At 39.5% G+C, this 27,011-nt stretch overlaps 2 protein-coding genes across 3 annotated transcripts; both read left to right on the forward strand.

Moving 5' to 3' along the window:
* The first annotated feature begins 12,876 nt into the window (after positions 1-12,876).
* LOC115682564 (autophagy-related protein 101) lies at positions 12,877-16,933 on the forward strand. The gene is made up of 7 exons (XM_030606821.2): positions 12,877-13,164; positions 13,326-13,362; positions 13,713-13,798; positions 14,615-14,710; positions 15,100-15,262; positions 15,347-15,512; positions 16,660-16,933. Exons 1-7 carry the CDS (start codon positions 13,132-13,134, stop codon positions 16,733-16,735), a joined length of 657 nt encoding a protein of 218 aa, XP_030462681.1. The 5' UTR covers positions 12,877-13,131; the 3' UTR covers positions 16,736-16,933.
* A 2,132-nt stretch (positions 16,934-19,065) lies between these two features.
* On the forward strand, positions 19,066-26,572 carry LOC115682562 (methyl jasmonate esterase 1-like). Of its 2 annotated transcripts, none has more exons than XM_056314964.1 (4): positions 19,066-19,696; positions 22,440-22,842; positions 24,424-24,540; positions 26,089-26,572. In XM_056314964.1, the coding sequence occupies exons 2-4, from the start codon at positions 22,465-22,467 to the stop codon at positions 26,377-26,379; spliced, it is 786 nt and encodes a 261-aa protein (XP_056170939.1). In that variant the 5' UTR covers positions 19,066-19,696; positions 22,440-22,464; the 3' UTR covers positions 26,380-26,572. The 2 variants fall into 2 exon arrangements, with proteins under 2 accessions (XP_056170939.1, XP_030462679.2); XM_030606819.2 differs by having other exon boundaries at positions 19,066-19,669; positions 22,463-22,842.
* The last annotated feature ends 439 nt before the right edge of the window (positions 26,573-27,011 follow it).

Genomic DNA, 27,011 nt, shown 5'->3' on the forward strand with positions numbered 1-27,011 from the left:
GGAGCACAATCATGCTCCGGAGTATCAAAATACATTTATGCTTTCATTGAGATTTAGGTAGAATTTTTTGCCAATTATCACGACCAATATTTGAACTTTAATTATTTCTTAGAAGAGATCATTCAACAAATTAATTTGGAATGAGATTCGATTTAGATGAGTTCATATGTTAGTGAAATTGCAGAGAATTCAATTTATCAAATGGTTATAGAAAATCGTTTTGAGACAAAAAGTAATTTATTTTTTTTATAGCTAATGGGTCATTATAGGGTTACAATGCTAGAAAATTGGGAGACCATTGGGTGAGAGATTGAGCATTTGTACTTACTATGTCTCACTTCATCTCTATAATATTTTTAAGAACTACACTTGTTGCTAGCCAGAAGTAAGATGGAAGCACATGGATTGATTCAACTTGTTTAATATCTAAAAATACAATTTGCTATTGGGTAAAGAGAAATCAACATTTGACAAAATATGGATTTGATGTTTTCTTATGCCAAAATTGCAGAGCTTAAGTCTTGCTTTGATTTCTATAGTAGAAAAGCTTTCTGCTGATTCTACATATACTAATTGTAGAAATCAATGGACATCGAGAATTCCTAGTTTCTTTGTAAACTTTGTTTTTATTGAATAAAGAATTACAGGTTTCTGGAAAAGAAAAAACAATAAAGGTACAAAAGTAAATAAAAGTACCATTTAACACGAGAGAATTATACACACACACAAAAAAAAGAGATTTAATTCAAACTGAGGTTGAGTGAGGAAACTTGAAACGCAAGTTCGATAAAAAAAAAATTCTAAAAGACCACAGGCAGCCTATAATTAATTATATATCCACTGGTTCTCGCAATTTATATGTTAACTGAGGGTTCAATTCACCACCTTACGATCATATTAAAATTGACCCTTCCAAATTGTTCTACCTTTTGAGGATTTGAAGTTCACAATGTCATCGACAAATTTCCCTATTGCCACAGCGATCTTTCCTCTATGTTGAAAGACTTTGGGAAAAAATTTCAGCAAATATCTTATTACATTTTCTCAAATACCTCTCATGCATCCATAAGGTGTATTTTGGAAATAAATTTGGCAATAATCTTTTAGTTGTTTATTAAGTGGATTTTAAGTCATAGGTTATAATTTGAAGAACGGTTTAGAAATATAAGTATGAGAAATTTTAGTGTGCGAAGACTAGTTTACAAAATTCATTAAAATATAATCGGATATGTTTTGTGCGAGTATGTAAATAAGTTGATATTTAAACCAACTCTATAAATCAATTAGTAGTTACACGTGTACCATCATTTGATAGAGAGATAGTTCCGGATATGGCGTTAGAGTAACTCTTTCCACTCACACATGTGATGGCACCCTCACTTCAATTTGGGCAAGGATCATAGCCTCCATTCTCGTGACCCTTGCCGGCACAACAAGTAGGGGTGATCGGCCATCACTTGAATTCAAATGAGAGTCTCCGATCTGCGAAAATGATTTTCTAGGTTATAAGATTTTGCCACCACAGCCCCTCACATGTGTGATGACGTCCTCACTTCAATTTGGGCAAAGATCACATCCTTCATTCTCGTAACCCTGGCCGGCACGGCAAGAAGGGGTGATCGGCCATCACTTGAATTCAAATGACGGTCTTCGACCCGCGAAAAGGATTTCCTAGGTTATAGGGTTTTGCCACCAGAGCCCCCCACTCCCCCCTCTCTCATAACATTTCTTTTTACGAAAACACTTGATTGTATGAATTGACTAAATTAAGGAACTCACTAAATAAAAATTCACCGAACAAATGTGGAAATATTAAAACTTGACGAATACGAAGTTATCTTCCTCTAGACATCTAGATCTCTCTATCATCTTATTAAGGTCAAACCTACACAATGACTTGAAAGAAATGCCGGATTCTTATGGCAAAACTCGTTACAATTTATTGTGAATAAACAAACTCATGCATGTTTTTGTATGACGAAACTAAGCATCTCAAGAATGATCTGGTGTAGTGCTCTAAGATTATGGTAGCCATCGATTTGCTCCCCAAATATTTTACACATTGTTGGCACAGAGAGAGGGAGATCATAATTATGATGACAATCAAGATTTCTAAAAGAATAATCCTAGTGTGTACAACCCCAATAATATAAAAATTACAAAAAAAAAAAAAAAAAACAGGAACAATATAAATCAATGTTGAGGTATTATGTCCCCTTCATTAAATAAAGATGATTGGTTGATAGACAATGATTACTGGTCACAAAGGAGAAGGCTTATCACATGGAGGAACGTGTAAAGCTGAGTGTCCCCACGACGACATCAGCCAATCTCTCTCTTAAATAATAAAAGCTTGATCAATGGCGGAGACTGATGGCTGAACCTTCAAAGGAAAAAAAGATGATTTGCCGTGCCCCATCGTGCGTGGCACATCGGGACATCTTAATGCGCTATGCAATTATATTCCGCACGTACGTCGTTGCGTGCGGTGAAGCAGCTTTGCCCATGCATGCGCATCGTTCTTCCATCTTGCTTGTTTTTGATAACCTGGACATGGACTCTGTGGTTCGCGCGAATCGTTGTGTGGGATTGAAGTGGAGTGTGGAAGATATCCAATCCTAAATATGACGATTCATTAACATATCATCAGATGATATGAAGTTGTACACGTAAGTGAATCATTAAGATTGGAAAAATGGTCTGGAAAGCCCTGAATCCATTGTACGGTTCACGCCTGGATTTGGGTGAGGGCGAAAATCATTAAGATTGGAAAAATGGTCCGAAAAGCGTAAAACCCTGAATCCATTGTATGGCTATTACCTGGATTTGGGCGAGGGCAAAAATCATTAAGATTGGAAAAATGGCCAAAAAAGCCCTGAATCCATTGTACGGCTCTCGCTTGGATTTGGGCGAGGGCAAAAATCATTAAGATTGGAAAAATGGTCCGAAAAGCCCAAAGCCCTAAATCCATTGTACTGCTCTCGCTTGGATTTGGGCGAGGGCCGAGGCGCCATCGCCTATGGCCTCGTCGACCGTAAATCCGGGGGGATGAAGGGAAAAAAGAAAAAAAAAGACAAAAGAAAAGAAAAAAATTAAAAAAATTAAAATTTTCTCAAAACAACGTTGTTTTGAGTCCCGTTTGATATGTCAAATTTGGGTCGTGTCATGTAGGATAGTTGGTGCTAACTGGACTACCATGTCAGCGATTTCCGATCGATCTAAAGGCCAGATGGACTATATTGAAAAATCATAAGTAGGTTTACGATTATATTGGCCAAATTCAAAAATTTAGAACTGAGTTGGTGACCGTACAGTAAGCTTACAACTTTTTGGATAATTTTTCCATTAAATTTTAGAGCAATCACATGATATGACATATTCTTCGTACATTCTTTACCGTCTCAATTTTGTATAAGATAATATCGATAGTAATGGCACTCAAGTGCCAGAAAATTTTTAAAAACATCTACCCAAGTACTGGAAATCTGACGTGGCATAGCATTTACGGTAAACATTTTTTTTAAAGTTATGGCATTCAAGTGATCGGAAAAAAAAGTTATGGCACTCAAATGAGAACCATATAACGCTTGTGGTGTCTTTTTCCCCAAAACAATCCCTTATGATGAGGAGAGGGTCATTTTGGTAATTTACAATCCTAAGTGGCACAATTAGAGACAACACTTATAGGTAATTCTCTTATAATATATTAATGTAGATAAATGCCAATCACTTTATCTGTGTTTGTATACTATTAGAAATCGAGGGCGATAAAGATTTATATGGTTCTATGTATGAATTTAGGTTTTGTTGGGGAAAATTACACAATCGGTCATAAATAAACTGTACGAATGCCAATTTAGTCCTAAATTTTCAATTTTCCTAATTTAATCCTAAACATTTTCGCAAAATTATAATATAGTTATTCCGGTCAATTTTCGCTGGAAATCATTAACATGGCTGTTTAGTCTCCGGCCATCCTACATGGTATGCTGCCACGTCAACGATTTATGGCGTTAATTGATCAAAATGACTATATTGAAATTTTGCGCAATGGTTTAAGACTAAATTGGCAAAATCGAAACGTTTAGGACTAAATTGACGTCCGTACACCCAGCTTGACTGATTGGACAATTTCCTTGGTTTTGTTGTGTTTGGTATTGTTTGTGTAAGTAACCTTTTCTTTCGTTTTTAAAGCTAAAAAGTTAAAATTGTAAATTATTAAATCATTAGTCTTGTGGCTTTCACTCGAGTAAATCACTAAGATGGAATATATGGTATTGCAATGTTCCACTTATAAATGTATAATCGATAATCAATATATATTGTGTCCTAAAGCCAAAGGCACAAGGCCAAAATATAGAGACATAATTTTGCTTCTAGATTAAACATTTTACTTTTTAACCATGTTTCCAATGTGCCGCATAACTATCTGCACTAAACAATAGAAACAAGTAGAAACGAGGGTCAGAAAGCCCTTTAACGCTACACTTAATTTTTTTACAGTTGACTTTGGTCGTCTCAATTGACTACTAATTTGGATTTGTTAGGATAACTTCCGAGAAAGTAGTTTAACATTCGTGTTACACTCGATGTGAAATGTGAATCAGAACGATGGACATACTTTACGTGACCAGATTGAGATAATAACATATCGGTGTGAACATGGATGATTGATTAAGATATATTTTATGGACTAGCAATAAAGACCGGTAGATGCACGAGACTCTCTTTTTTTTTTTCCTCTTTGTTTGATAATTTGATAGCCTTTAAAGAAAATTCATTATTTCTCTTGCTTATTCGACAATTCTTTGATAAGTCGTCTATTGATTGATAATCAGTACTTTTTTATTAATTGCGTGATGAAACCGAAAAAGTACCCACATAAAAACTAGGTTTACCAAGGTATTGATTGATGAATGCAATTTTGTGGAGATTGGGAACCGGTTCCATGAACCTATTAGGGAACCAGACTGGATCAGTGGTCCGATTCTTAGGTGGATATATGGAACCAACAGGTGGTTCCCAATTATAAATTTTCGAAACTGGTCCTTAGTGGGCCGTTCCCGGTTCCAGGGTGATAACTGTCCATCCGGACCATGCTCACCCCTAATAATATCCCATGTACTTTTTATCTTTTCAATAAACAATATATTTACTAGAATTTTTCAGTAGAATTTTATCATTTACTAAGCAATGGAGACTTGTGATAAATGCACCTTATGGTCCTCATTTAATGACAATAATTTTATCTTTTTTAATAAGCAATGAACACATTTGACAAATACACCAAAGGATCCTCGTTCAAGGACCTTAAACTTTACATTATAACAAGCCCCGAACACTTTAAGAAAAGATAAAATTCGAAAGGGGAAATGAATATCACCCTAATTAAAAAGGATTTCCCAAAAGAGAAAAAAAAAATCGACACGATTCGAGGTGTTAGGTATATGCGAGGCCACATATGAAAAACAACCTATGTGATTCTCGACTTCTCGGCCACGCATTCGAGCAAATCTTTGTATATGTGGTCGATGGACTTGCGCCCGAAGCATACGGAAAAATAATCGATAACAAGGCAATTCGAAGGATCCCACTCATGAATCTCGACTAGAAGTCGTGACGACCGGGGTCTTCCCTCGAAACTGTTGCCCCTAGTGACAATTGCATGAGACAAAAATCTCAGATCAAATCAAACGACAACTAAAATTGTCCGCTACTAGTGAAATGATTGGTTTACACTCAGTATTGACCTGATAAACGTGACCGATGCTGCGACAAAATCCACAGTCAAATGTCGTGATAATGTGAACGAAGCTACCTTAAAAAAGAAGAAGCTGTGGTTAGAAGTTGGAAAACCTTGGACCACGTAAATTGATAGATACATTGGGAAAACAATATGATAAGATCAAAAAGCAGTGAAAACAACAGAAGGGGCAAAAAAAAAAAAAAAAGAAGAAAGAAAGAAAAGAAGGAGCGGGGTCCCCTTGTCCCCCGATTGGTACAACCATTCGTCAATCACCATCGCAATGTGGAAATAATTGGTGATGAAGAACGAAATCTTATCACTTGGCTTCGAAGATAATCTTTGTGGACATGGTTTTAATTATTGAAATAATGCGTTTTAATCATGACAAGAAAAATATTATTATATGGCAAAGCTCATTGACTTCTGGGTATCCTTGCTTTGGAGATTAGTTGATCCTTAAAATCTCGTGATTTTAATTAGTTAATTGCTGGACCTCAAAAGGGTAGTGCCACAATAACCAAATCAGTATACTATGTTAAAAAAAAAAAATTTGTTTCCTAATAAAGTGCACGATAAATTAGCAAGCACATAGGCCGGGCGTCTTAATTCGTTGATTAAGTCTGCCAATTTTTTTTCCATTTGAAAGTTTCTCATGTTCACATCCTGGTGATACATCAAAAAAAAAAAAAAGAGCGAGTTTCTTCTCTTATTGGAAATTGGCATGAAATTGAGCTTCAATTTAGCATTAATCAACGGGTGTTTTACTAATCAACTTTCTAAACTATATGGACAGCTTAAGACCAAAATTTTCCATTCGGACGTTCTCATGTTCACATTAAATAGAGTGGGTGGTCTGCTTAATTGCAATCGCCAAATTCGTTCTTAATGAAAAGTCTTGGCGGGGTTAATTAGTCCGCTAAACATCAATTCGGTGTAAACCGGCGCCTCGTCTTCTAGACAATTTTCTTGCATGCTAAAATACATTCCGATAGGGGGGTGGCTTAGGTTGACTCGATTCCACCCTAGACCTTGACGCAATTATTGATCGTATTCCCCAACTCCACCCACACCCATTAACGTAAAATCAAGTGAAAACAATAGTGCTAGTGGGATAAGCACCAGCTCCTCACGTTCAAACATGTCCTTCTTGTCCAATTCTTGATTTAGGGTTTGACGTATAGTCTTTGTTTCACATGAACTGGGAGCCCAAAAGGATTGGATAAAATCTACTGCACAGATACGGATTCAATCATGACCATTTGCGCGAAATCCCAATGTAGATGTTCCGTCCCGATTTTCGCTGAAAACTGCCGACATAATGGTATGTCATATAAAACGGCCGGTGATGACGTGGTAGCATTCGCATAACGGGTTTATGTTTAGGACTGATAGGATAATTTTCCTTAAAGAAAACCACCGAAAAACAAGAAACCCGAGTGATTTAACTCGGATGGCAGCTGTCGAAATTATCCAGCCATGCCAAAAAAAAAAAGAAAAAACGAACGAAAATAACAAGATTAAATGGCGAGTTAGAGAGGGACAACTTGCCACAGTGAAATTGAAAGCGAAATCACGACGCGATTGGGAAAAATGGGGAAATCGAAAAGCCCCCCCACCATGTCTGTTTCCCACTCGCTAAAAATTCCATATATATATATTTTATTTTTTATTTTTTATTTTTTCTGATAAAAAAAAGAGAAGAAATTCCAATTTTTTTATTTTTTATTTTTTATTTTTTATTTTTTTTCCCTCCTGGTCTCTTGAGCCACTGTTGACCGAGCTTTGACTCGCCCGCTTTTTCTTCGAGAACCCCCGCGCGCGCTTTGCAGGCGCCCCCCTGACCGCGCGTGCCGTCCGGTCCGCGAGACCGAAACGCGGAGTGTGACCGCTGCCCGCTGCCCGGGTCCCGTCCTTGTCAGGAATGAACGAAAACGACCTCACGTTTTGCATGATCCCCTCTCTCTCTCTCTCTCTCTCTCTCTCTCTCTCTCTCTCTCTCTCTCTATCTATCTTTGAGATTGTGTTCAACTTAGTGCATCTGGGATGATGGTCCATGACAATAGTATATGGAAAAAAAGCAAGCGGAATTCGAAGATGGACCCTTCTTTTTTTTTTTTCCCCTTTTTCGCCTGAAAAGAAAATGTGGGGGGGCACGGGACTGATCAGAGCTCGTTTCGATTCGAGCGGGGCGCCGTGGGCCATCTTCGGATTAGGTTCGTGAGGCGCACAAGATGCGATGAGAATGCTTCTGCGGAAGGGTTATGAAGATTGATCGTTATTGTGACGGTCACGTATTGTGAATGTTGATTCATGTCGGACCTGTTGTTGTCATCGATCACGACCGGTTCGGTGCTCTGGACTGATTAATTTCACGGCAGCTTGACAGTGGTCCTTTGCACAAGTAGGGAAGGCGAGCTCTCAAGTCTCTATCAGCTATCAAAGTCACTGTATATTCTTGATGCCTGTCGACTTCTCAGATGATGTATGAACTCTACATGCGTTGCGTGCATTCACATTATTCGTTTGACGAAACTTTAGACGAGGAATGCGCAAAAAGCATATGATAATATTCGGAGTGTATAAACAAGTGTGAACAAGATTAGCAATTGCGTCAAATTAAAACTTTTGCACACGAGACGTGCAATACAAGCCGTGTTAGGGATACAAGAGTGGTTTGGATCTTTACTAAGGCTCCCTAATGTTGTCTCAACTTTCAAGAGAATAATCCATACTAAGAATTTACACATCAAATTTCTTATTCTCGGCCCTTTGAAGTAAGTTCTCCCTCTTTCATTTCATCTCCTCCGTTCTAAGTTTTCTCTTTGCATTATCATCCTCTTTCCATGCTCGGTCGCTATCGGTTGCTTTCGCCCTTGGGAGTCCCAGTGAGATTCGCTTTCCCGCCGAATCTCTCCATCAAACCTAACCTTTGAATAAACAAGTCCAACCCACTACGAATAGCATTAGAAATTTTCACGTAGCGAGAATACAGTCATTATATTTATATTCATATTATGCAAGCAGTGCGGCACGAAGGTCTTGACGACTAATCAGTTGATGGAAGTGCAGCCAGATGTGCTTAATTAGGGGGAGGTGATGAGGGTGACAACGATGCATGGATGTGATGCGCACCCACATTCTAACGGGGGGGCCCCCCGCCGTGTCTCCCGCTTTAGCGGCAATCTTAGCTTTTCCTAGGGTTTCTCAACATTCGTCCTCTTTCGTTTTTGGTGGGAAAATGGGAATGTTGGGGTGGCTGAGGATTCACTATGGGAACAGTTCCAGGTTTGAAACATATATGCTTTTTTATACGATGGAATCGAATGTGTTTCGAGCTAGTTAATGAAGCTTAATCGATATAGCTTGGCAGAAGGAATCCAAGAGACAAGAGAAGAAGCAGACAGAAGTTCAGAAAAGCCACGTCGAGAGTGGTTTCTCATACCCATCTTTCATTATAGCTTTCCAGCTAGGGAGCAATAAGAATGGCTTATGCAGACATTTAGTAAAGAAGAAGATGGTGGATCCATCATGTATGCAGACGAACAGATTGACCCAGGTTTGGTTATGCGGCGTCAACTGCGGTCTTTTTGAGCTTTCAACTCGAGCTTCCTCTTTTTTGCTCTGACCTATTGTCAATAACTCGCGTTTACATATCATAGAAACTTGGCGAGCGGCTTCTTTGATACGCTAATTTGGAGCAATTTTTCCAAGTCTAGTTTGAACTCGTGCCGTAGGTTGATTAACGTTTGCTGGGCAGAGTCCTTTTGTACTAACCAATGGACATCTCTACGATTCTGAATATCAACGACATAGAAAAAAGCTAGAACTTTAAAAGTCGACCCTCCTATGTTTACTCAAATTGACAGGGGGCGTCACATCTCCCCCCATCAAATTACAATACAGAGAATATACTGTTAAATCATGTCACGCTCTCAATTATTGATCTTTCACGGAGTCACCGTTGGTTTATCTCCCACAGGAGGATTCATTTGTTCACTTTCATATGTATTATGTACCTTTATTCATGCAAATCGAGTTCACATTTTTCATTTATCTCCGTGTAAATGGATGACTATCTGTGCTTAGGCTAAATAGATGACTTTTGCCGTACTTGCGATTTCGAAATTAGCACCTAAACATACTCAAATATATTTAATGTGTTTTTCAATTCGAAACAAAATCCAAATACCCATAGTATGAAAACACATGTATTTTGAATTTGCTCATATCAATAAGCTGGGTCTTATGCATGAGAAAAGTGAGGAAAGAGGGTGTAGAAATTAGAAATTATGGCTTCAAATTCTGATGGGATGTTCGGCTGTCAAAAAGCTTTACAGAAAATAGGCCAAGAAAAGCTAGGGTAGGGTACACCGTGTGTATTAATTTCTTGACGTTCATCGATGAGCGACAATATTAACTTGCATTATTTGATGGGCGACAACAGACAATCGGTCAAAAAGGAGGAGAAAAAAACGCAACAAAATTAAACACAAAAATCATTAGGCTTTCTTCCACCTGTATCTAGGGATCTACAAACATCCCTTTCAAAGTTATAGGTAATTGCCAAAGGGTTTTTCAATCTTGTAAGTATTCGTCCTCCAATGGAACACATGTGAGCAGAGAGAGAGAGAGAGAGAGAGAGAGAGAGAGAGAGTACATTGAAAGTAGAAAAATGGATGGTTCTCGGTGGTAAACATTCCATGAGAGTGACCCTTTTCTCGAGAAAAGGAGACCAAATAGATGGAAAAAAAAAGTGCAGATTGATCAAAACTGTTGGAATTCCAATGGAGCTGTTCAAAAACCTGACAAAAGTGAAGCAGTGACAAGAACAAGATCAGGTCTCTCTTCACAAAAGATGATAGCATGTGGGTTGAGGAATTTACAGGAGTTTGTGAAGAAACTTGAGAGAGAGAGACTGAGAGAGAGAGAGAGAGAGAGAGAGAGAGAGAGAGAATATAGTTCACTGACATATAACTGACAGCCCATTCTCTTTCACTATTGAGAGAGATTTCTCCTCACCCAAGATTGGATTTTGCGAGTGCATCTTCTTTGTTTATTTGTACATTATAACTCGCAGTTACATGTGATTAAAACTCCAGCAAATCTACTTTGAAGATCCCAAACAAATATAAACTTTGCTCAACGGCAGCTTTCGACCTGGTGAGGCCAAACAGGCTTATACAGGTATAAACTATGCTCAATAATCCTACTCATCATACACTGTTGATTATATTATGTCATGGCAATGCTTTGAATATTGACAAATCATTTTCATGGAAATACTAAGAACCTCTCCACTATTTATTTCTCAAATCTATTAAGAACGAAAGGAAGTGGAATATATACAATAACTTTGATGGCGAATGATAAAATAAAAGGTTCGTTATAGAACAGCTTTCTTTGAAAAGGTAAAATGATCAATATATCGTCTCTTTCTTGATATAAGACATAATGGTTTTTTTTCAATCAATTTAATGCTGTGAGAAACCCAGAACAATCATATTATTGCTGCATCTACTAACTATAGATGGTGTCAGTAGTTATTGTTATGATACAGAAAAGGGAATATAGTGTTAAGGGGGAGTGGTTATTGATACAAAGCCATATATAACACTAGCATATGACCATTTCATGGAATGGAAAGAGGAATAAGAAAGAGACAGGGTATCTTCAGTGGACATGATGTTCGAAATATTAGCGAGACAAAGATGCTCCTCCCCTTTCGGTGTCTACTAGTGAAACAACAAATCTCAACTTCTCCTAAGTTAACCATAAATTACTCAATCATCCTTATTCGCATGGATCGATGGTTTGTATGGATGTGGTACCGAACGGGAGACAAGTAAGAGGGCACACGATCTCAATCCAACACACAAAATAATCGACTTCGTGGTTCAAAAGCATGTATAAATCCAAAAGAATCGTTTTGTCTTCCAAAACGAGGTCAATCGGTTGAATGAGTACCATCAACCATCCTCTCTCCAGAAAACCTCAGATCATGGAACTGATTATGAACTGTACTTCTGCTCAAACCTCCACATTGAGACGACTCATAACTTCCAAGTTGCCACCATGGTGGCCCGAAAGAAGCATCAGCAACCGTGTGTGACAGACACTCAGGAGCGTCCATATGTTTTCGGGCCAACGCTTAAAGAAGAGTCCATATGACAAGGATATTGGGCCGACCAATCTGGGGCGAGGCCCAAATCATTAAATTTGATGATTGTTTGGCCTTTTCCGTTTTGGGCCTTCCCTAAAACAATTTGATCAGCAGCAACACTCGAAAGGTTTGCTGCTGAACAAAAGGATATACCCGATATCTGTTTGGTATAGCTGTGGTTGTGATGTAGCTGTGCTTAACTACAGCAATGCCGCGTTGTTTGGTAATTTATGCTTTTAATCTACAGCAGCTCGGAGTTATGTAAGATAGACATTCTAAAAGCTACTGTAAGTTTGCAACTGCGAGATGCTGCAGCCATGAGCAGGGTGTCGAAACGCTTTATAAAAATTATAGCACCTCTTTTTTCATAGTTATTGTTGCTGCGGGAAAACGGTAACAAGGGATGAAAGGTTATAGGTTGTAAAGCTTATTATCTTTCTTTCTAGGATTAGTTCCATTTGTGTCTTTTTGACTTATGCTATGTGTAACGGGGTTCCCAATCTTACTTGCAAAATTGTGTAATTACGTTATTTTACCATTACCAAACTTGAATTAGGTTGATATTGATTGATAGGGGTGAGACTAAGTCAAGCTGGTTGTGAGTAGGTTTGGTGTGGATTGATCATAGCTTGAGATTGATGCACCTAATTCGAGTGGGATTTGAGCTCGAGCTACCGAAGTATTTGTTAGAGTCAAGCTCAAGCATACCATACACTCAACTCGACAGTTGATTTTCTGTCTGAGTCAAGTTTCCAACAAGAAACTAGTACTCATTTGAGTTTCAATAAATTCAATTCTTTTACAAAAACACGTCATTTGTCCAAAAGGGAAAGAGAAAGTCTTCTTCATAGTTTTAATCTAATTTCAAAATGTATTTATTTTTTATTATTTATAACAAAAGAATTTCTCATTTCCTCTATGTTTTTTTAATAAGAAGAATTAAAAGAAAAAAATAAGCAAAAAAAAAATTTGGAAAAAGCTTTCTTCCAAAGCCAAACAGCAGAAGTCCAGAGAAAAGAGAGAGCTTTTCAAGGCAAGATCAACGACGCTCTCTCGATCACCCCCTCTCATCTCGCCGGAAAAATCCACTCGCCTCTCTCCCTGCGATCGAGGGTTCCGTCCCCTTAACTTCTTCTTCTCCGATCGACCGATCAGCAGCAAAAAGTTCGCATTTTTTTTCTTCTGGGTCTTTGCAAATTTCCTTCGTTTGTCTCGCCGGCCAATCATGAACTGCGAAGTCTGCCATCTCAAAGAACTGGTACGCATAACACGCGGCGATTTCGCTTTTACCCGGTTGCGAAGTACGAGAATTGAACCCCCTGACCTCGTGTTCAGTTGGGTCGATTCGTGCTGGTCAGTGTAGCTTGGCTTCTTGCTTTTTGATGCGAACCCGCGGGTTTTCTTTGTTGTTTTTCGCAGGAGGTGGAGCACTACGAGATCCGGGATGTGCTCCGATGTAAGTTTTGCATCATGTGAAGGGATTCTTCTAGCAATTTGATTCTGAGTTCGAATGATGGTTGTCGGGGTAGGAACTATTTTTGGGACAGACATGAGAGAGAACAGCTTCGTGAGACTTGGTTTTTTTTTGTTTTTTTTTTTTGTATCTGCTGAGGTTTCTCTGTGTTTTCATTAGGAGAATTCGCTTTTGCCCTGACATCATTCTTCACCCATTTGGTTGTGATTCCTGTCGAAGTGGTTTTCCATTAATTTCATGTTTTCTGTTGCCAGAGTATATACCGATTCTCTGTTGTACTTTTCCTTTTCTCTGCTCTTAGTTGAATGATCAAATTGGGTGATGTTTTGCAGGTTTGCTACACACTATTATCTTCCACCGAGCTTTAGGCCTTGTGCGGCCCAAAGAAATCGACTTGGAACTTTTTGAAATTACATATGTAAGTGGGTGAGCTACTCATTCTATTTTCCATCCTGTTGAAATTAGTCTGCTATCTTAATCTTAGCAGTAGTTGGCAATTGGTATGGTTGCTCTGCTCTGCTGTGACTTCATAGAGTTGGCGCGATCCTATCATCTAGTAATTGTCTGGGAACTTTAATCTTGTTCGAGGCTTACAATGCACCATTTCTGTGATGCGTTTCTCGTCATCTGCCTGTAAAACAGAGGTGATTTTTGGTATAAATTTGTCTGGATAGTTCTGCTTCTCGAGGTCAACTACATGGTATAAGTTTGATAGATATAAACCTAACAATTTTCTTTACTTCTCTATGAAAGTAACAATGGTAAAGTTTCTGTTCTAAGCATGGTTCGTTACACGCCATTTTGTCTGATTTTAGCTGAATATCCTCCCTGAGTTCCCTTCATTGGAGTTATTTCCATGGTCTGCGCCCATGTTTAATTAAGCCTTTTACCCCTTGTAACGTAGACATGTATCGGCAAAGTGCAATATGCTGTGGAAGATAGTTGACGCTACTGTTTCATGAGTCTAAACGACTATAAGCAAACTTCCATTGATTATTTGATTCTCGTGGTCAATAATGGCGATAACCTCTTCATATATGTATGAACCATGTGTTTCATTTTCTGCATCTTATGGTACATGGAAATCCTCAAAAATAGTAAAGCATCAATTTTAACCAAACCAAGCTTCCAGCTTGTTCGGTCTAATCTAACTTAGCTCTAATCAATCCTTAATTATTAAATTGTGATATCTAGGACTTTACATGATGGAATTGTGCTTGTTTTGATGATATAGGTGCAATGTGGGGATCAAGAAGTCGAGAAGAAAATTGATGAGAAGATAGAGCAGTTCATTGGTTGGGTCGAGAAGCATCCAAATAAGAAAAGCCAGGTTAGGACTTCAAGCTGTGAACATGTTACTTGATACATAGATAGTTTTGGTGTTTTCCTGTCTCAATGGTAATTATTAGTGAAGCTTGAATTTGGAAGTGAGTGTATGCGCGTGCTCAATTTCTCATGTAAACTATACAGAAGCATGTCTCATGCATCTGGTTAGTGTTGAAAGTTTTCTGCATGTGAACATCAGCCCTTGGCTTATTGATGAGATTACACCAAGAATATCCAAACATAAGCAGTTCCCATGAGGCCCTGAATATATCATGCCCCTCATGATTCTTTAATGAGATTAGAATTAGCATCATTTTGAAACCTTAGGGAGTGCGTGGGGGTTATAGTGTTGGTTCCTCTTTTTCCTAACTAATGTTGGATTATGTGATGCAGATATGTTTATCCTTCTATGAAGTAAAAAACAAACAGGTATCATGGTTCAGCAAGCAAATAGAGCGGCTAGATTGGGAGCATTGGTATATCGATTTGAATGTGGCCCAACAACCGAAAGTACATTCTCTCAAGTCGCATAATTCCAAAGTTGTGGACACTGGGGGTATGGCCAATTATGTACATCTGATTTGAGATGCATCGTTGCCTCATTTCGTTGTTTTACAATAATATATATTTTTTAATGCAGAGAATACCTTAGAGGAGAGAAGCATGCGCAGGGCATCACTGGACGCCTCTCTTCGCGATGTTCTGTTTCAGATAATAAGATTCGTGAATGACAAAAAGGAACATGTACCTCCAATTCCAAAGCGCGAAGGAGTCATCTCATTTCCGTATGAAATTACTATCCCAAGGTCAGTTGATCTAGTTTCTCAACCTATCCAGACCATATACGAGTTTATCTCTGTCTGGTTTCTGAACTTTCGATTTATAAAACAATTTTGGGTGATATATGCTTTCTTATTGGCTTTTTATTTAGAATTTGTTTGTTTGCTTTGAATCGTTTACTGTCAATTGGTTGCAATCCTATTGGAAAGTTAGCTCTTAGGTGGAACTAAGTAACCAGTTTTGGTGCCTCGATTTTGTAAACACTAAATGATCACAATCAAATCTTTGAGTTTTGCTTGTTCATTGATAAGCACGACTTTATCAGATTTGTACTTCTTTAATATTAGAAAAAGTCAGTTTTCTTGGTGAAGTGCATTCGACAGATATATCATTCATCAGATATTCCTTTCGAGTGCTTCAAATAAGAGCAGATAGATGGCCTTTGATGTGGTTGGAATCAGTGAATTGGCATCTGTTCTCATTTCTGAGATGTATATGAAAGATTTTAGAATCATTAATCTGACACCTCGACCCAAAAAATGTCTTCAAAACATTTACTCAGTTTGGTCCGGTAGTTTTCAGGTGCCTGAATCTGAATTTTAGTGGTTTAGAAACGATAGCTTGTCTCTGTAAAGTGGTCCTAGATGGTTTTGACTCCTTTTTGGTTTCTGCTATCTGCATTTGCTCTTTGTGTGCACAGGAGATGGTGGATGAAAGTCTCTTGAAGGAAATAATGTGTTAACTTTTGCTTTCTGTGACCTGGCGAGGATTTTCTTTTGCCTGTGGTAAATGTAGTGGTCACTGTTTCCTTCCGACATAAGGCAGGGTCAAAAGCAAATTGTTTAAATAACCATATCTGCAGTACAGAAGATAGGAAGTACAAGAAATTAGGAATGAGCATATACATATATGCATCTGAAGATATTGCAATTTCTTTAATAGTCGAGAAGAAAGTTGTGATAGCATGATGATTGGTGTGAATTCCTGTAACACATCGCTTGATGTATGAGCGTGGCCATGGCGCACTGCACAATTGGCAGCACGCCAGAGTTTGTTGAGTTGTAACCCCGTGTCATGTCCTCTAGCGAGTTGATTGTGTTTTATTTTCTGGTTACGAATTAAATTTATCTTGAACTCGTGACCCTTTCTTGACATCTACCCGTCATTTAACAGTTCGTCAGATTCTTCATTTGGAATGGACATTATCAAGAGGATGCTTCAGACTGGACATCCTACTATGCTGAGCTGATTGACATTCTTAGGTGTGGTATCTTGTGTTATGAAGGCTTCATATCTCCATATTGGTTAACTTTGTGTGCACATTCCCAATGGACAAAGGCTGCTGAAGCATCATATAAGCGACGCTCATTTGCATAAATATCCGCTTCATCCTTGTACATAGTCTTTTGTATCTATATTTGGAGCTTTTCCCTTTGCATTGCTGTAATTTCCATTCTCTTTGTATTCCGCAGTTGAGTTCAATTAGCAAATACTATCCTACTCATGTTAAACTTGTGCATCTCTCACTTATACTTCCAGCTACGTACTCTTGACCGACTCTAGCGATCACCAGCATGATTAATGCGTTATATACATTTCTAACTTGCAGAGGATCTTCTCCTTCTTCTGCAAAGTTTAATTTGGAGGACTTAATTGAATGTTGAATGATGGAGAATATGATCTGAGTCATGACATTGATACACAGATGCTCGTTGAGCCAATACCTTTAAGTTGTTCACCCATTTCTTCATTTCTTTCTGATGAAACAAGCATGCCCTTAACACCTCCATGTTATTCCACGGCGATGAGAACTCGAACAGGCAAAATCTCAAGGGTAATGTTCGGCAATCTCTTCAAGGGCAGCGCAAAGCTCTCGCGGTTTGGAGAACATAATCATATGGTCGGCGCCAGAGATCATCCTCACTTCATCTGGTGGGTTGTGCTTGACCATCCACTTCAGCGTCTCCCCTCGTCACAAGCTCCTCTTCGCAAAGAATGATAACGCGCCGGACCGAACCATATTTCACTTTCGTGATGTCTATTCGCTCCTTCATTCTGGACTGATCGGGATAAAGCAGAAAAGGTCTCACCAAGTAGGTGGCTAACATCAAATCCTGTAGTTTTGCAGTCACAAGGATAAGATAGTTTTATTTCGTTGCCTGAGATGACAACTCTATAACCACGTCGGGTCAAACTAAAGTTAGAATAGTTAAGAACTCGAGATTCAAATCCTTTTGTGAGATCAAACGATCCTAAATCGTTGCATTCAATTCCCATAAGGGAAGAAATTGACCATCCCCAAGATATTCAGTCGTAAAACCGTGTGATTTTGAGTCAAACCCGCGTACGAATCATCCTGTCGCCTTTCGGTGTCGTTGCTACTACTTGAAACTTCAAAAACACGTCGGATTTAACTTTGTGGCACCTAATCATACATTGAAATAATTGTTAAACATCGATAATTGATGCTGTACGTTCTTTCAATTCGAGAAGAAGATCAGGGGCGTGTGGACTGACCTCAGGTGGGGAGAGCTGAAAGAGCTTGGAAGCCATGAATTCGTGTCCAGGAAATATGGATTGACAATCATTAATTAATTTTTTATAAAAAAAATCCTCTATCCCATACAATGCTCTTTACCTCGACAAATTTCAATCGTTCATCCAAATCTCATTTTCACTAATCAACGGTTGATATTTATCAAATTACCAAGGTGTCAACACCTAAAGTTTGACAACCCCATTTAGTTAATTATTGCATAGAAAATTAGGGATCAACCTTGGGCTCACAAAAATATTGGTTAAATTGTATGTAGATATTATGAGCATTTTAAATAAGCCCATATAATATTGCATTGGAGTTAAATGACTTAAGTAAGGAGGGATTCTGAGCTTAATTTAATTTTTGGATTAAGCCCGCTAGACCACGAAATTTGGCCAAGCCCAGTAAAGACCTATGGTGGCCAAAATTAGTATGTGGATAACTAAAATTTTGGAAGATTTAATTCTTTGTTCAATTTTGGGAATCAAAAAGTTATATTTTGTAAGTTCTCTCTCATTTTTTTAGAGAGATAATGACACAAATGATGTATGAACTTTGGCTCAATGTGTAATGTGATCCATGAACTTTAAATTTATCCAATATGATCCCTGAACTTTAGCCCAATGTGCAATGTCGTCCCTCAACTTTTAATTTATTCAATGTTGTCCCTGGACTTTTAAAAATGTTCAATTTAGTTCCTAGATTGTATGAAAATGTTCAATATTGTCCTTCCATTAATTCAAGTTTAGGGATAACATTGAACATTTTCATATAATCTAGGTACTAAATTGAAAATGGATAAAAAATCCAGGGACCACATTATACAAATTAAAAGTTCAGGGATGATATTGTACATTTGGCTAAAATTCATGAACCACAATGAACAAATTTAAAGTTTAGGAATCACTTTGTATATTAGGCCAAAATTCGTAGATCATTTGTGCAATTTACCCTTTTTTATGAAGGCAAAAGAGAAAAGATACGATACTAAAAAACACCAAAGGATTGCAGAGCACGCTACACACAACACATTACCCGTTTAAAGAGAGATTGAGCTCTTTTCCTTTCCGCAGCAACCTACGTGCAACAAACTGCTCTCCCTAGTGTCGCTCGTGTTTCCGACGATCGTCTGATCAACTCCTCAGTCCGACGCCATATAAATAACGTCGCCGAGCCGCTGCTGTCCTGCAACACCCTTACGTTGCGGCACTGCTGCTTTGTCGCGACCAGTACCTTCGCCGTGCACCAGGACTCTGTCCAATTCCGACGCCATCCAACCACACCTCGCTGTTTCGCTCAACAGTTCATCACCACCAGCAAACTCCCCGAATAACTTGCAGGGTCCTTGATATTTTCTGAAGGTTTTCCGCCGTTGTGATCAACAGCCTCGGACGGCACCTCAGTCCCTTATTGACGTTTTTCCAGCAATCCCAGCATCCCGAAAGTCTACCATCGCGCATCCCAGCCCGGCACAGCCGAGCACTGTCGCCGTCTCCTCACAGAGCTCACCTCCGTCGTCGTTGCTGTGAGCCTCTTGCTGCCCCTCGCCGTTACCACTCCATTGCCGGTTTCGCTTGCAGCTTGCCTTTCGTCGGTTCTAGTTCGTGTCTCGCCGGTCACCGTGATTCTCCTCGCCACCGGTCCGTTTTGGAAACACATCTTCCGAATTAGGTAACTCTCTAAACCGAATCCAATTACAATACTTCGTTGCCTAATTTGCAATCACTGAAGTCTATCTCGCTTGAGATTTTGGGCATTATCCAAATTAGGAAATTTCCATTTTGACTTGTGTATATAATTGAAAATTTGATATGTAAGAATTGACATCCGGTTATCGATTCATTTTTTTCCTATTTTGGGTTGAATTGAATATTTGAGTATGTGGGTTCAAATATTGCAGGTTATTAATACTAAAAAACATTTGAAAATACTAAAAAAAATTATTAATATTGCAGGTTATTAATTTAGAAGACTTTCTTATATTGAAAATACTAAAAAAAATTGCATTCATATTAGGATAAATAGCATTAATGAGTTATTTCCTATTTTAGAATTGCATATCTAGGAGCATTGTAGTGATTTAGGAAATTTCCTAGTTTAGAACATTATTTAATTTAAATTATTTCCTAATCTCCTATTTTAGGTAGTTTCCTATTTTAACTTTAAAAAGAAAACCGCAAAAATAACATTCATATATCATATAGAATTAGTAGCATCCATTATGTATCGTCTTTTGCCCCGTCAACGTTGCCACGTCATCATTGCCACGTCATCATTGTTGTCATGTCATCACTTGCCACGTCATCATTACTATGTCACCATGTCCACGTCATATAATAATTACATATTTAGGGTTATATAACTTAAATCACATGTCATGTTAGATTAATTCGTGTTAACTTTACTTGTCTTTAAAATTAGGTCATTTAGATTGCATGTTACATGTCATGTTAAATTAGATCACAGTCATAATTTAGAAATAGATTGTATTTCATGCATCGGCCATAGCCAAATTTTTATGAAAAATCTAAAAAATAATTCATTATTATTGCATTAGAAATTATGTTTAGGCAAGGCATGAGTTTTTTTATTTAGACTATGCAGATATTTGGAAAATTAATCATGGTAAGGTTATGCTTTGCTTTGCATTGCATTGAGGTTAGCCCTATTCTTCACATTCTATTTATTTATTACTTGGTTATTAAGCGTTACATTTTTTATTGCGCACCCGCATGAATACCTATCACTGTTAGTGGTTTAACATTAAAATTAACCAAGACTGCCTACAAAATGTTTTCGAAATAAGAGAAAAGGTATCGAAAGGGCGTCAATTAATCTATTATAATCAAGTTCTCGTATCCATAATATATCTGGTTCGTAGAAGTACAATATTCTTTCACACTTTACTTGGGCTTCTAATGGACCCACAATAGATTAGTGGCGACTCCTACGTAAATTGAATTGCATGTTCAAATGGGAAAATTACAAAAAAAGTCCTAAACCTTTTGTAATTGTACCAATTCAGTCATAAACCTTTTTTTTTTGGCCAATTCAGTCCTAAACCTTTTGCAATTGTGCCAATTCAGCCCATCCGGCCACTTTCGGCCGGCCGACTGACGTGGCAATTTTTAATAATTTTTTTTATTATTTTTTGAATTTTTATTTATTTTCTCTTTTTTTTTTGCCTATCTTCTTCCCCGGTCGCCGGTCCGACGACTTGCGACCGGCGAGAGGTTGAGGCCGGCGAGGTCCACTTCGCTGGCCATGGGCGAGGTCGACCTTGCCATGGCCAGGGCGAGGTCGACCTCACCCAGCGACGGCGAGCTCGACCTCGCCAGGCGACGGCGAGGCTGCCCAGATCTAGCGAGGCCTCGCCGTCGCTAGGTGAGGTCGACCTCGCCCGACGACGGCGAGGCTGGCCCAGCGACGGCGAGGTCTCGCCGGATCTGGGCGACATTGCCGTTGCCGGGCGAGGCCTCGCCGGCAACGGCAAGGTCGCCCAAATCGGCGAGACCTCGCCGTCGCCATGGCCGGGCGAGGTCGAGCTCGCCGGGCCATGGCGATGGCGAGGTCTCGCCGGATTTGGGCGGCCTCGCCGTCGCCGGCGAGGCCTCGCCCGGATCTCGGCGAGGTCGACCTCGCCGTCGCCGGGCAAGGTCGAGCCTCGCCATGGCCGGGCGAGGTCAAGCTTGCCAGACGACGGCAAGGTCTCGCCAGATTTGGGTGGCCTTGCCGTCGCCGGGCGAGGCCTTGCCATGGCCGGATGAGGTCGAGCTCGCCCAGCGACGGCGAGCTCGACCTCGCCCTGGCCATGGCGAGGTCGACCTCGCCAGTGCCGGCGAGGGCCAGCCTCGCCCATGGCCAGGGCGAGGTCAACCTCGCAGGCCTCAGTCTCTCGCCGGTTGCCGGACTGGCGACCAGGGAAGAAGATAGGTGAAAAAAAAAAAGAAAGAGAAAAAATAAAAAATTCGAAAAATAATAAAAAAATTATTAAAAATTGCCTCGTCAGCCGGCCGGCGTCCACGTCAGCGCCGGCCGGCCAAATGTGGCCGGATGGACTGAATTGGTATAATTGCAAAAGGTTTAGGACTGAATTGGCAAAAAAAAAAAAGGTTTAGGACTGAATTGGCACAATTGCAAAAGGTTTATGACTTTTTTGGTAATTTTCCCTGTTCAAATTGATTAAATTAAAACTCGAAAGTTGGGTTGTCATGGGCTTGGGAGTTCGAGCCTGGTTTTTGAGCTTTGTAATCCATTAGTTTTCCCTTTGGCGGTTCGCCTCTGAGAAGGTCACAACACTAGGGAAGCATCCTATGAGTTAGATCCAAATCCCTCATTGTTATTTTTTTAATTTTTGAGACAAGATCAACATTACCTAGACAAAACATAACCCTATATGTGGAAACTCCAACAGTGAAAGCAAAGACTCACTACTAGACATGGCCAACAAGGAAACTCAGAGAGAGAAACACTTTGTGCTTGTCCATGGGGCTGGTCATGGAGCTTGGTGCTGGTATAGAGTGGCCACTCTCCTCAAGTCCTCAGGCCACAAGGTCACTGCCTTGGACATGGCTGCTTCGGGGGTCCATCCAAAGCAAGCTCAAGAGTTGAATTCGATCGTGGAATATGCCCAGCCTCTCTTCGGATTCTTGGAGGGTCTTCCTCCAGAAGAGAAGGTGATTTTGGTAGGGCATAGCATGGGAGGGCTTGTCCTGTCAATGGCCATGGAGAGATTTCCTGAGAAAGTAGATGTTGCTGTTTTTGCTGCTGCTTTCATGCCTGGTCCTGAGCTCGGTTATCACTCCATCATTCGAGAGGTATGTTGTCATACTCTCTCTCTCTCTCTCTTGCTCTCCCCCCCGCCACGCCCCCACCACCACCCCCCCGGGAGCAAGTATTTCTTTTGTGTGCTACACAATGAGACAAACGCGAATACAGACTTGCTTTAGAGCTAATTGGCGGTTGTGGAAAGGTTCTTGACAATGTCCTACAATAGAAAAGAAGGCCGTGGAAAATGAACACAAGTGCCGATGATATTGCTTTAAGCGTTAACTTGATCTAACATCTCCATGTTAGGGAATGTGTAGGAACTCTCCACTTCTCGAAATGCGAATTAAACCCCTCACAATATGTGCGTACAGGTTGGAAAACTAGTTGAGAAGGAATTGTCTTCCAGAAATACGAAATTTATAGAGTAATTTGAAACATTGAGTCCACTGGAATGCACGTGAAAATTTGATGTGGACCAACGGATATGTGGTCCAAATTCTTTTTGGTTGCGTGAAATAATTTGTCAAAGAGACATCATCATCATCATGGATGCACGAGGATGAATCACCGCTTATATTTTGACCAGAATAGAGGAAAAGAACAGCTACTAATAAAGGTAAAGATGGTGATACTGAATACAACTTCTAAGGGTTTCATCCAAATTAGCCTTTTCGTTATTAGCGTTGTAGATGATCTGTTGCGAGCACAAGCTCTTTGTGCCCATTGATACTTGCTCTTAGTGTTGCGAGTTATCCAAAACTCATGCCTTTCACTGAGAAGTCACCATCATTGTGCGAAGATCAATGCTTATTAGATCAAACAATTTGATTGGTTGAATGCAATATAAATAAAATGACGTAAATAGGTTCTTGTTGATTGCTTGAATAGGACCCACCTACTTAAATTTAAATATGTATGAATCCGTCATTATCCATTTATCGATTTGTAAAGAAGTCTTTGCGTATATGTACTCGATGTCTCGAGATGAAGACCAGGGGATCACAAACTTAAAGTGCAAGAGAAATGGGTTTTAGAGACTTAGAAAAACGAGCACCATCATTAAAGGGCAAGTATATAGTTCTGTGGGAGAGACCAAGGACATAGACTAATTAATGAAATTTCTATGTATGAAACAGTAAGTTTGATGTGTTTCTTGCCCTTTCGTGCGTAGACAAGATCACGTTTGCAATCACTAGGCAATCTGACGTGGTTTGGCAAAAAAGAAAGTACACCAAAATTAGGTAGAGGCTGGCCACTCACTGGAAAATTGGACATCCCATCTTATTACATCGAAAACATCCTTTGTCGAAGTTTTTACAGAAGTCAGATGCCTAAGACCTCCTCAGCCTTTAAATTTTACCCCCATTGCTAGAAAATCGGCACATAGTGCTAAGACAAAAGAAAAAAATACATACATTTGATGTTCTGATTTCGGCTGCATGTCCATTTGACGTCAAGAGTTATACAATCGCACAAATTAAATCTAGAGTCGAGATCCTCTAAATTTAGAATGTTGTCGTGGTTGATCTCCTTAAAAGATGACAATGAACATATTGAGTCTTCAATGGCTGATATGTATTCTCCTTGTTTTGTTCTCTTGATTCGTATTACCCTGCAAATCCATATAGCATGCTCGCAGAATGGAATATCGCAGGGACTCGGCACCCGCTGCACGACCTCCCACTTCCATGTCACTTGGATATGATTTACTCTCTTCCAAGCTCTATCAACTCTCCCCACCTGAGGTTAGTGCCCGAATCTTCTTCTTCTTTTTTATTTTTTTTCTCTTTCCTTTCTGGGTTGCTCTATAAAAGTCAATAAATTGCATCAGCACTTAGCAAATGGATAGATGAAATATATTATATGTGTGTGTGTGACAATGTTGCCTAGATTTTGATTTGCTATGGGTCGAGGTAAAGAATTGGGCATGGCAGTGGCAAAATGGGTCAATCATGCACTCTTTAACTCAAATATGTTGGGCTGAGTCGTATACGGATAAAAAAGATTTCTTATAAATTGGTCGAAATGGGTCTAAAAACATAAAAGTCTAATCTCATGCTAGGTATGGAAGAAAAAAATTAAATCTCATGCTTGGTATTAAATGGGTTTAGAGTAAACCCAGTTTCGATCCACTTTTAATATACAATAAGAATGGTAAGATTAAATAAAATTCCACCTCAATAGAATAAATTAGTGTTAAAATATATCTCTAGTTTGAGCTCGATAAATACACTCTAGTCTAGCCGAATGAACAAAGTCCAAGTCGGACTTTTCTGCGTAGAAGGAAGAATCCAAAGAAAGCAGTACGCGTGCCTTCCTTATTTCCTTGGCTTCGCTCGGGACTGCAAGGAAAGTCGGAGAAGAGATTTGCTTCAGCTGAAGAAAAGGAGTTCAATACCTTTACATTAAACGAAGGAAACGTGCAGCCTGAAGAAGAAAGAATATTGGACTTCTTTATTAAATAGTATGGTGGGCGCCCATCCTCATTGATTATGTTGTCCATTCTTTGTCTCCCTCTTTAATGCATTCACATGCCATGTGCATGCATGCCCATAGAAAGGAAAGAACAGGTGAAGCTGTCCCATGTGCGCGTTAATTAAAGGACTATGATGGAGACTCTCTCTCTGTCTTTTACGTTATAGGAGAGGGAGAGGCGTCCAACGAAGAAGGTGTGCCGAGTCCTTAGCACCGAGAGGGGAGACTGAGAGCTCATCAACGAGAGAGAGATTAGAGCTCCGAGAGACTTGTGTGTAGAGAAAATATCGTGAGTTATCGGGTGTAATTTATAAAATTGGAAAACACTTAAGCATGAGTGATTGTAAACTCTGTTATATTCCTCTAATTTGATAGTGAATTATTTGCTAGCTCTTTTCGTGGACGTAGGTTCTGGCACTCCGATCGAATCACGTAAACTTTTCGTATTGATTTTTCTTCTTCCACTCTGTTCCACGTCCTGATTCCATGCTCTCGGTCGCACAACAATTGTTACACGGGGGTACGCCACTTTTTGGCGGCATGTGAGGGTTTTTGGTTAGGGTTGGTTTGTAAAGTAAGGTTGCTGTTCGTTTCGAGGAATCCATTGTGATATTCCCTTGTATCATAGGAAGATAATAGTATGTTTTATCTTAATTCAATTAGTATGTGATTGGCTCGTTCAAATGGCCAGATATGGCGTGATAAAATCAGATTGCAAAACAGTGGTTGCGGTAAAAGCCATGTACGATATCATGTAATTCGAAATTAACCTCATATATTTCGATACGCTCATGATGAATAATCGGCAAATGTCATAGGATTTGACTTTGGCGTCCAGCTTGGTCAGGCCATTTCGTCTGTACCCTGATCAAGCCAAGATGGAGGAGGAAGTAGCAGTCACAACGGGCAAATACGGCGGCGTCCGTCGGTTGTGCATCGTGTGTGACCAGGACCTCACTATAACGGAAGGCATGCAGAGGTGGATGGTGGAGATGAACCCGCCGGATGAAGTGATGGTGATCTCCGACTCCGATCACATGGTCATGTTCTCTAAGCCACAGGAGCTTCACGATGCACTTGGAGAGATTGCTGAACGTTATTGCTCTTGAGATCTGCGGCCATGCGAGTTCTCTCTCTATCACCATGAAAATAAAGTTGGATCGGTCTAAGGCATGGTTTAAATCATCTTATTTCCATCCCACCTGTTTTAAGGTTGTTTTGAGTTTGAACTTATATATATATGCTTTAGAATTGGTCATCACAATAAGTTCTCAACATTGCAAGAATCTATGATCGAAGTAAGTTCTAAGAGACGGTGATAGTTTGTCGGAAATTACTCGATGTTAATCGCGATTGAGCGCAAAATGATTCGTCAGTTGAGCAAGGCATGGAAAAGAATTTCTATCTTGACATAATCGAAAATCTATTGCCTCTTCATGCACCGAATTTCATTCCTATTTGAGTAGTTCGGCCCCTCCTTTCGGGCGCGATAGGTGTTAAGCCAACATCAATCACCATCTTTTTTATGGGGTTCTTTAATTGAACACTCAACTCGAATTTGTTTCATGATGTGACACTCTATTCTGAAAAAATTTCAAAAAAAATCCTAAACCTAATGCGTTTGTGTTAATTCAATTATAAATCGTTCACTTTATTTAGCCAATTAGTCGTAAACCTTTTGACCATTTGTTAATTTAGTCATTTCAGCCAATTTAGGCAGGAAATTGCTTACATGAATGCC

This window comes from Syzygium oleosum, unplaced genomic scaffold (genome assembly GCF_021117445.2).
Source record: "Syzygium oleosum isolate NSW1041296 unplaced genomic scaffold, Sole_v2.1 Sole_v2.01, whole genome shotgun sequence".
NCBI classification, from domain to species: Eukaryota; Viridiplantae; Streptophyta; class Magnoliopsida; order Myrtales; family Myrtaceae; genus Syzygium; species Syzygium oleosum.